General features: G+C 35.9%; 1 protein-coding gene across 1 annotated transcript; it reads left to right on the forward strand.

Moving 5' to 3' along the window:
* Positions 1-5660: 5660 nt before the first annotated feature.
* LOC119068303 (lipase 3-like) lies at positions 5661-7594 on the forward strand. Its single transcript, XM_037171844.1, has 6 exons — positions 5661-6163; positions 6228-6426; positions 6484-6623; positions 6688-6924; positions 6982-7140; positions 7198-7594. Exons 1-6 carry the CDS (start codon positions 5699-5701, stop codon positions 7576-7578), a joined length of 1581 nt encoding a protein of 526 aa, XP_037027739.1. The 5' UTR covers positions 5661-5698; the 3' UTR covers positions 7579-7594.
* Positions 7595-11244: the final 3650 nt, after the last annotated feature.

Consider the following 11244-nt stretch of genomic DNA (forward strand, 5'->3'; position numbering starts at 1 on the left):
GGATGAACTCTCGTTGAATGGTTGTTGCATTATTTTTATTGTCCTGGTACTTCAATCTTCATACTTGCATCTTCTTCTTATTCTCATTTTTTCCCATTATTATTCTCAGTTTGTTTACGTTCGGTAGCTCAGGACCTGCTAGCAACAATGGATTAGTTTAAATTCAACTGTATCGTTTACGTCGTCGGAATGATTGATGTGCCGTGACGAACATGAATATCTATATCTATAAATGTGCGCATATGGTCGCATTCTCTGTTACGTTCGGTAAAATGATTTTGCTTAACTTCTGATTGTCCGCTGTTTATTACATTTAAATAAAAACATTTTTAACAATAGAAAATAAAAATGGAAAAATTTGTGGAACTCAAAAGAATATCGAGTATATATGGGAAAAGCTTGGAATTATTTTGTTTTCGTTACAAAGTGTGAATATTCGAAAGATAATGGACAAAAGAGCCGGCAAATCTGCATGATGATCTGAATTTAATGACACTTCAGAATGACCGACTAATACAATTCTATATGATTCCCTAGTTGAATGGAAGCTACGGATTGTCTTTGGAACTATGTTGCAATGGTGGCGCTTTAAGTAGAATATTCCGAAATTTGCAATTGAGCTGATTTAAATATTTTTAAAGTAAATTCAAAATGAGATTAGTTAATCGCAATAGACGAAGCTGTCCTGACAGATTTCATTTTCATCACAGTTTCAGATGAAAAAAGTTGCTATTAATGGATTCACAAAGCTTAAGATTAATCTATCAAGTTGGAAAAAACAGCCCAACTTCGCATTTGGTGCCATAAAGTTTTTTTATGCAACTCAGCATCATAATTTGCGAATTTCATGTCTCTGTCACATAAATAGTTGTATGGGCTCACTATGTGTATTATGACACACAGCCTGCGTCCTAGAGCCTAATAAAGTACTTTGCACTCGGTGTTATCATTATGCGGCCTAGTGTCATAATTATACATCTAGAAGAGCCTACTTACTTACTTACTAAAATACTGCAAATGTCTAACCAAACAATAGTGAGCACAATAGGCCCAACGGAGGCCTCCGTGAGCGTTCTGCACATAAATGAGCAGAACAACACTACCCTTAATAATAAAATACTTACTTTACTTACTTAGGTGCTGCTTACCTTGCAGTCGATGTCAAAGTATTTTATTAGGCTCACGAGTACTAAGTACTTTGCACTGATATTCATACAACAACAGAGCCATCTATAGTTTGTAAATTTTGCACAATATGATGGTGAGTTGCATAAATAATAATATTAGTAACTATGTTTCTAGCCAACACATGCTTTATACACAAATTGTACAAACACGCATCTGTTAGTCTCAATGAAGTCTAGTTCGAAGGAGATGCAAGATTATAAATAATCACTTTATAGTTCTTCAGTACCTGTCGTTAGCACATAATCGAATGTGGCATTTATGAGAAATTTTTGGCTTCCTTCAATATTGTACCAACTGTTTGTGCACCACATTCCAAAACCTTCAAATATTGCTTAGTATAATTATTAGATTTTGCAGATCTAGTTGGATCCAGTTGGATTGCACAAAATTTTTTGGAATTGCTTTGTATGGAATTGTGACTGAACTGTATCACAAATTCTGCTATTGGTCTACCTCGCGTATTGAACACATCGGGTGACATTAACACATTAATGAAACCGAATTAAATTGCTTTTAAATTGTAAGCTACCCTGAATGTTGATGGTTCTCTTAGCGTCTTAGCTTTACAGTGTAACCTTATTAATCGTTGTCACCAGTGTAAAAAGTCGGCAATTATTGGGTGTATACGTTCTTGTCTGACTCAGCGGATTCAACTGATATAATAGATGTCAAAGATCATAATCGTATCATACGTAAATTAATCACCTCATAAACAACAGCTCCTTTAAAAGCTCCACCAAATTACGATAAAAACAATCATTATCGAGTAAAACTAACTCAAAAACGACGCAACGGTAGCACATATCAATTTTAAATCTTTAGCCCGACAAAGCAACAAACTTTCTTAAGTGGCATGAGTGCAAATCTATAAACATAAACTAGCGAAAATGGCGTGTGCATATACGTATGTATATCATTCGATGTTTAGTGTGTATTGTTTCAAAAAGTTTCATCTCTCCTAGTTTGCCTTTTGTGTTTTATATTAGATTACTTCTCAACAGAAGCAACAAAATGTTAAGTCTGTTTGCTGGCATAAAAGAGTCAATGAATGGTTGCGGTAAAGTGGATTTTATGTGTGCTACAGTTTCGTATAAATTATGGTTTTTGACATTGGAGTTGGAACGACTCTCACAGTGGCATAATTTCAATTAACATTATATTATAGGGTAACAGTATTTGACATTGTTGGACAATGGTGACAAGTCACAATCAATTAATTCATTTGACTTAAATTTGACATACTTACCGAATAGAATCGACGACGAAGATATGTAATGATCTCTGACTGGTATCATCTAAAATAGCAAACTTTCGGTCAAAACGAATGAAGTAAAAGATTCTTTTAACAAACATTAAGCAATTAAGCAATGATTTAATCATAATATTGCTTGCTATTAAGAAAAGACCACGCTGTCAAATTCAAAAACTGAATTACTGGTCCAGTTGACCGATCGAATCGAAATATATTAAAAGAAAACTCTTCATGTTGTTGTTCTCCTCCCCCGGTATAAAAACACACAATTGTATGGAGAACATGTTGTCAATATTAAGTGTATTCGAGAACTTCCCTAAATTACTAACAAAATATGATCACTGGCAGATCTTTGACTGGTAACCCTTCTACCACTGATTATATTTTCGTCTTGGCGCACCGACAGATATATTCCAAACAAATCGAATTTTTTTATGTAAATCCGTTCATTCGTTCTCCATATAATATTCTTGCGATGTGCTGTACCATATCGGTATTACAATACATACTCTGTGACACATCTCCCTTTACCATCCGAACGGAGAGAAATGTGCAGAAAAGTTGTTCCACATCAATTTTCCATTTCTATGAAAAAGTTTTCGCGCAAGATATGGCATATAAAATAAACAGCTTTTCAAAGACAAAGGAATCTGACAATCGTATTTGTTTGGGTGATAAAAGCTCGTTTAAATGATTGGATCACTCACTCCAAAACTTAATATACACAGATAGACAGATATATTCGTAAAGTAGATTATATTTTCCTTAACCAACCACCCATTTAGAATCATAATACGAGAGAGAAAACACAACAAGAAACATAAAATATATAAACCAAAATAATAATATATTATGAAAAATGGGGAATTCGTTGGTTCGTTCGTTCTTTTTTTTCTGTTGTGTTTGTAACTTATTTTGTTATTTTGATTATACTTTGAGTCATATTTTGTTTATATTTAGACAATTTCGGTTATAGAACGGAGGATATATAAAAGACGGAGTTCGTGGAGAGGGTGAATTTTAGGTGTCATTATTATGAAAAGAAAAGAAAATGGAATATTTTATTGTTGTTTCTAAAAATGGCATAACTTATTTGGGTTTATGATGAGATTTTGATGATGTTTTTTCAGGGGGCCGTGTGGGAGTGGAGAACTTTTTTATGGGCTTCAATATTATCAAGAAATTATCTTTGAATTATCATTATAAAGGGAACCAATTATGACAAGCAAATGTACTTCGTGTGTTTTGTTAAATTTTATGTAGGCAAAGCATTAAATTTGACTTAATTATATCATTTACAGTTGAAAGACGGAACGGGAGTGCGAGAAAATAAATTTATTTTTTTGATGGCAGGCACACATCTCTTCAACGATTTAATTTGCATAATTTACTTTTAAGTATTCGCTTTATTTGGGGAATGTCGGGAGTCCCGGGACATTCATCATTGTGCCGTTTTTTGATATCATTGATGTGTTGCTCTGAGAAAAATGTCATTTAGATAATACTAGCAGCACGTTCCAAATACTTATGCTAACTGCTGAATACAAATCGAGAGTATTGTAAAGAAACCCCAAGTATTTTAAACGCACTGCTCACATTATCCAAATTCCAAAAAAAAAACTTCTCAATGGACGTACATCAAGTAAATATAGCTCAAATTTAGTTATTGCATTTTTTGCAGTGTTTCAAATCTTTTTAGAAGTAAAGTAAATTTGCAGGCAGAAAGTATAGCATTTACGACAATGAATCGTTGCTTGAGCAGCGTGCCGGATTCGAACATGACCTGTTAATAAATGTTTGTGCTTTTTTTGTAATGAGTGGACAGTTCAACTTACTAACGAGACGTAAATTGTAAGGCTCTAGTTAATGCACTATTCTGATGTAATGTACTGTATACTTGTAACGCAAAATAAACACACAAGATCTGTAATAGAGTAAGGAATTTTTTCTCGCATTGTTCGTTCGTCAAGCGAGTCACCACCGGTCATAGGCTTTGATTTTTAATTTTTACAAGTTGGGACACATGTATTGCTACATTATACCACCTGAAACTCCCAACTCTGTGCTTCCACCTATGTAATAAACACAAACTAAGCGATTAATCGAAACCTAAAAATTGTTTAACGCACAGAATAAAAACACGCCTTCTAGCACTTTTTTCTACGAATACAAACTTGCGGCAATTCAAAACAAAAATGTCCAAACAATCGCTGTAAAACATTCTAATTTATCCAAACAGTGAACCAAACGAATCAGTGAATTGTAGCGGTTCATCTGTTATCGACAACGGGAAGAAAAATGAGAAACCAACTCTGGTTAAGTGGTAAAAGATTTTGGTCAAACATTAGACCACAATGAATGAAGCAGTAGACTTAACGCGATACACTCTTCATTTCTCAAAGTTTATTCTCACTTGACCTGAATTTAACGTTTTTCCATCCTGGAACTGTTCAGTGTATCTGGATTGTGCTCCTTTGTTTTTAAAAACAGAATGAGCTCGGCATTGACTTTTAAGGCAGTGTTTCGTTTGATCTGGAAAATTATCAACGAGATTCTGGATCGTACTTTTAAGTTTAATGCAATGCATCAAAAACGTAGTACCTCGAACGCCGGATTAGCAAAATGAATTCCTGGGAATTCGAACAGCCACACTCAAGTGTTTTAAAAACATATTTTCAAAGTCAATCGATCAGTCGATAGATAAATTCTGCACGGTCTATTCAGAAGGTCAATTTTAAGGAATTGTAGAAAGATTCATTATTGAAGTTAAACTTTGGAACGGATTTTACTTGCAAAGGGTTTCAACTTTCCAAAGTTTAGCTAAGTCTTCCTACAAAAACTTTGATATTTTTATTGGTTTTTACATTACTCGAACTATTCTCTACTTCGCACTAATGTGTTTTCGAATTGCGACTAGTTTACTATACCGATAATACTGAAGACACGTATCGAATCAATATTACAGAAATCGACAACTTTTGATTTAACTTCGCCGTGGTTATCACTTCCATCTACAAAAAACAAACTTTTGTTATCGGACAACAACGAAAAAATTGTTTGAACTCCAACGAACCACGCACGCAAATTTCGTTTAATTTTTTCATTACCATCGATGTTTATCTTTGTTAACTGGTCGAGCAAACAAAATATAATTAACTGTAAAACGCACTGATAAGACGCTTCTGTACGCTTTGTATATAAAGCCCGGCATAACAGTTCCACAGTCAGTAGTAGTTCATTTATAGAATCCGTTCTAAAATGAAGACTTTTCTCTTTTTGCTTGGAATCACCTGTGTACTAGCCAGTCGAACTGGCGGCAAGATTGAAGAACTCATTGAAGATGAGTTCCATAGTCCCAGGGATAAGATAGATCGACCTCATTCAGACTTCTACAATCCAGCTGTTAGTAAGATTGAACAGTTCAAGACAGAACGTGAGTTCCACAGACCGTCTGTCGATAAAGCTGAACAATTCAATGAAGAGCATGAGTTCCACACACCATCTGAATCAGAGTTCCAGATTCCCCAGAGGCAATGTCGAGAAGTCATAACGCAATTTCCTGAATCTGTCGACTATTCAAATCTATCGATCGATGAATTGATTCAAATTGCTTCTAAACATGAAGGTCTCGAGTTTTTAGCCGACGCTAATGCCACCGCAGCAATGGGGATCGATATAAATAACCTTGATCCGGACCTTATTGCTGATGCAATGGCCACAACAGTAAGAGAGATTTTTCTATAAAAAAATGATTTTTTTCGTTTACTAAAATTACCCGTTCCCTCAGTATGAATTTGCTAGACGACGAGGATACCCAGCTGAAATTCATCGTATCCAGACCAGCGATAGATTCTGTTTAGAACTGCATCGTATTCCAGGCTCTCCATCAAATCCTCCACGACCAGGAAAGATACCAGTTTATTTGCAGCATGGTCTACTCGACTCCTCGGCTGGTTGGGTAATTATGGGTGTCAACCACAGTCTTGGTAATATTGAAAACTGCCGCTTCCATCGAACATTCTCGGTAACAATCTTTTAATTAGGTTTCATTCTGGCTGATTTGGGATATGACGTCTGGTTGGGTAATGTGCGAGGCAACCGATACTCTCGAATGCATCTCGATCACGATCCTGACGGTCGTCGTGGTGACCGCAGACGTTTCTGGGACTTTTCGTGGCATCATGTAAGAAAACGTTTTTAATTCAACCGTTACTGGAGACAAGTGTCTTAAAACTCACGATTTTTAGATGGGAACAATTGATTTACCTGCAACAATTGACTACATAACTGAGGTTACGGGACATCAACGTATGCACTATGTTGGACATTCACAAGGCACTACTTCATTCTTCGTAATGTGTTCAATGCGTCCGGAATACAACAACCGCATCCTTTCCGGACATATGTTGGCTCCAATCGCATTCATGGGCCGACTGTTCAGTCCTTTTGTACGAGCTGCCGCCTTGTTCCAAAACAGCATCGATGTAGGTGGCTTTTGACTTTTTCTTCATTTCGTTTAGTCTAATCAGTTTGCATTTCAGTTCGGAGCAAGTCTTCTTGGCATTTACGAATTCCTTCCCAACAGTGAAACAATGGCTCGCTTAGGACAGGCCGCTTGCCGAGATGATGCCTTCTTCCAATCGATGTGCAGCAATGTGTTGTTCTTAATTGGTGGCTTTAATTCCGCACAAATGAATGGAGTAAGAATCAGATCAGTGGCTTGATGGCAAAGAAATATTATTTGAACTGATTTTCAGACTATGCTACCAGTTATCATGGGCCATACACCTGCGGGAGCATCAACAGACCAATTAATTCACTACGCGCAAGGTATTCGATCAGGCAACTTCCGTCAATTCAGTTTTGGTGCAATTACGAATTTGCTTCGATATGGTAACATCAATGCACCCAGATATAATTTGGCAAATATTCGTGCTCCATTGACATTGTACTATTCTTTGAATGATTGGTTGGCCGATCCCCGAGACGTTCGAGAACTCTTTGCTGGTATGTCAAGTCGCCGCAAATTGATTCAAATTACTGATCCACGTTTCAATCACTTTGATTTCCTCTGGGCTATCGATGTCAAAGCTTTGCTCTATGATCAATTGGTTGAAATAATGAAAGAACATGAATAAATTGGTGATGTTAAATCCGTTGAATATTATTCGTTGTTGTGATATGTTAAAGCTGAGGCGTACGAAAAGCTCTTGAAATATTCATTTTGAGATCATTAGCAAAACAAAATATCTCCAGGAAATAAGAGACAATTACAAAATAATGATCTTTATTGAGCTGCTGATTCTCAGCGAATGAAAAGTTCTAACACAACAAAATAGAACTTGGTTACTCGATTATATACAAATTTATGAGATTGCTGAGTTCTTCCAACACTCCTCCACAAGTTCATAAATTTGAGAAATGATCTCTTACTTAATGACCTTAACTAAAGTCCAGATCTCACTACATAAAATTCATCACGAAATCACTCTTATGTCGCTCAAATTCTGTTACCACTGTTCGGTTCAAACTTTCTTGCGTCTCGAATTCTTCATATTAACTTGCTCAAATTCTGTTGCTTCGCGCTCAAATTCTGTTGCCTTAAATCTTCACATATTATTCTTCTTCTTTTTCATCATTCCTTCCTCATTTACACAAATATCACTCGGGGTCCATAAATCATAGCCATTGTTGTTACCGTATGTCCTTCAATTATACTATTCTCAAAAAGCGTAATCCGAATCGGAATCATCTTCGTAGACTAGTTTCACTCTGTCGCTTCGAGACTGCTTCTTATCGATCCACTCTTTATATTCCTCGCAATTTTGTTTGTAGTGTCCCTTCTTGTCACAAAAGAAACAGGCAACATTATCTTTCGAATGTCTTGAAGAACTTAATTTGTATGCTGAAGCTTTCTTTATCACGTTCCGCTCCTTTCGTCGTTCATACTCATCGATTATTTTTGAACCAACCAAGCTCGAAGTGAGTTCTTCATTACGAGACTCCAGAATTGCCGCCAAGGAAGTGTAGCTCTCTGACAACGAACCAATCAGTGTTGCACTAAGGATGAATTCGGGTTTGAACTCGTCCCCAAGTGCTAATAATTTCTGGAAGAGTTCGTTCATCTCGTTCTCATGTGCTACGACATCGCCATTTTCTTCCAGTTTCTTCGTCATCAATTTTCTTAAAATCGCGACCCGACTGTTATGTGTATCTTTCTCATGAAACTCCTTGAGTTTCTTCCAGGCTTCTTTTGCACTTGTACAAGTTCTTATGTGTTCAATTTGATCATCTTCTATGGTCAATGCAATATGTGAATGAGCCTTCTCGTCTTTCTCAGTCCAATCAGCAGTAACTGGGTCCGGTTTATCGTCTTTGATCACTTTCCACAAACCCTTTCCTATCAACATCATCTCCATCTTGTACCTCCAGTTAAAATAGTTGCTGCCATTCAATTTCGTCAATGTTATCTTCGTTTCTGTAGCCATTTTTCTAGTTCTTCTACTTTGTACTGTCTTATTCCTTGTCTGGGCCCATAACCTGTTGGAACGTCCAAATATCTCCAGGAAATAAGAGACAATTACAAAATAATGATCTTTATTGAGCTGCTGATTCTCAACGAATGAAAAGTTCTAACACAACAAAATAGAACTTGGTTACTCGATTATATACAAATTTATGAGATTGCTGAGTTACTTCCAACATTTTGTTTATGTGATGGAAACACGTTCTGATAAAGAGTGAAGTGAAATAGTTAAATTCAATTTTCATTTGTTTTAGAGAATGTTGTGTTTATTTTACGATTAGTAAGCGTTTTGCACCAAAATCAACCTTATGCTAAGAGGTTTTTTCAGCGAACTCGATTCGTCTCCGGCTCGTGATGGAAACCTCTCGTTCGCTAAAAAAAAGCCTCTTAGCTATCAGAGTACTATCAGACAGACTTTGGAGAATAGAAACTTATTGGAACTATTTACATGGAGTTTCCAAGGGGAAAACTACTTCAAAAAACACAGTACCATGATTTTTTGACTTTGTATTGAGCTGAGTGTCAAGCTGACCAAATGACTTTGTATCTTGACTTTATCGAGCGAATTTCCCATCGGGAAATTTTCCCTTTGAAAGTTCGTTAGGCTGTTGGTATTTTACAAACGTTTACGCGTGGTCAAATTTCAGTAAATTTATAAAAACTTCACGAAATTGAAAAATTACTATTTCACTAAAATAAGCTCTAAACAATTTAGGTACAAAAGTGGGATTTTTTAAGTGGTCAAAGCAGTACAAAATAGTTTTTTAAAAATCTGAGGACTCACTGAATTTTCAAACTGTGCTACTAATAATGCGGCACTTTAAACAGTTAGTTGTGAATTTGTACCTCGTTGAACTCGTAACAAAGCAAGGATTTAATTGAAAGCCTCTTCTCATATGTGATTCATCTTCATTGTCGTGATCGTCGTAAATGACATAATAAATGCCGAATAACGGTAACATTTTTGTGTCCAATTTTCATTTCAATAATGTGCGGCAAAATTATTATTACAAAATGCTCACCGATATCAACTGCATAATATATCTCCGTTCCCAACAATAATAAAATGCCAAAAATATTCTTTTTTATTAACAGCAGGTTCAATAAATAACCGTAAAAGAGATTTAATTTAAGCCTTTTGCAAATAAAAAACGTATCCCCTTTCTTTACATCCAATCTTGCCAAAAAAAAACCACGAGTGTACGTACCAACCATAATAATGCGCTCGTAAAATAAACAAATGACAAAATAGAATTGAAATCGAAATTGAAATAACAGAAAAATATACGTGGAAAAAGTGGAGCTCTTTTGTGTTGTATATATATCTATCTATGGTCGGGGTATTATTGGTCTGCCAGCCGAATCAAAATCACCTTTGGTTTATTTATTTTACTTTTTTTTTCGGTTCATTCGACAGGATTGTTGGAATTGAAATTACCGATACATTGAAATGAGTGTGATTTTACTCTTCGGGCTGTGTGTGGAGCCTCTGATTCCCAATGAAAGTAACAGTTCAGAAAAAGAGAAAGGATGAGTTTGACAGTATTGACATTGCTAAATCGAATATTGTCGACGGAAATGTATTAAAAGGCGGATCCCCGTGGAACGTTTCCGTTATACCTCTGGTTATTGTTTTTTTTTCACCGGTTTCGTATCAAACTATTCGTTTTTTTCGGTTATTGATAGGAAAAACGTGGAATGGAAACTACAACTTTTGATGGTGTCACAAAACGATATTTCTCCTCAATGTCATGCCGTAATACAGTCATTCCAACTTCTGGTAATATTGATGCTTCCCGTTTTCGAATAATTCTATAAAGTTTGAGGACCTAGAACTTTGAGCAGAATTTTATTACAAAGATTATTTTACAACAGACACAGCTAATAGCAAAAAACGATCCGCTAAAAACGAACCTCTATGTATCTCTATGGATGAAATTCGACAATCATATGGCCTCGGAATAAACCTATAGGATTGTCGTGTGACGTCTAATGAAACCAAATAAATTACCGCATCGACTTAGATTTTTAATTAGATGGTTGCGCGATTCACTGACACAGTAAACGAGAAAAAGATATGACCGCAACTGTGGTATTATTTGTATTTAGGTGAATTCTTCGCTGCTGTCACTTCTTTTTTGCGTTAATGTCACAACGAAGAATTCAACTTACTTGATTGCTAGGAATCTCGCGCCGCGTCATTCACAATAATTCGCAGTTTGACACATTTTGTATAAGGAAGATGTCACTTTGTGAGTTATTGTGAATGACGCGGCGC

The sequence above is a fragment of the Bradysia coprophila genome (assembly GCF_014529535.1).
Source record: "Bradysia coprophila strain Holo2 chromosome X unlocalized genomic scaffold, BU_Bcop_v1 contig_173, whole genome shotgun sequence".
NCBI lineage: Eukaryota > Metazoa > Arthropoda > Insecta > Diptera > Sciaridae > Bradysia > Bradysia coprophila.

What these genes read in the sequence shown, in the direction of transcription:
- LOC119068303 (XM_037171844.1), top strand. Translation starts at nt 5,699, where the DNA reads ATGAAGACTTTTCTCTTTTTGCTTGGAATCACCTGTGTACTAGCCAGT. An exon ending in GGGACTTTTCGTGGCATCAT is followed by an intron (nt 6,624 to 6,687) that starts GTAAGAAAACGT and finishes CACGATTTTTAG; the next exon opens with ATGGGAACAATTGATTTACC. An exon ending in TGTTCCAAAACAGCATCGAT is followed by an intron (nt 6,925 to 6,981) that starts GTAGGTGGCTTT and finishes TTTGCATTTCAG; the next exon opens with TTCGGAGCAAGTCTTCTTGG.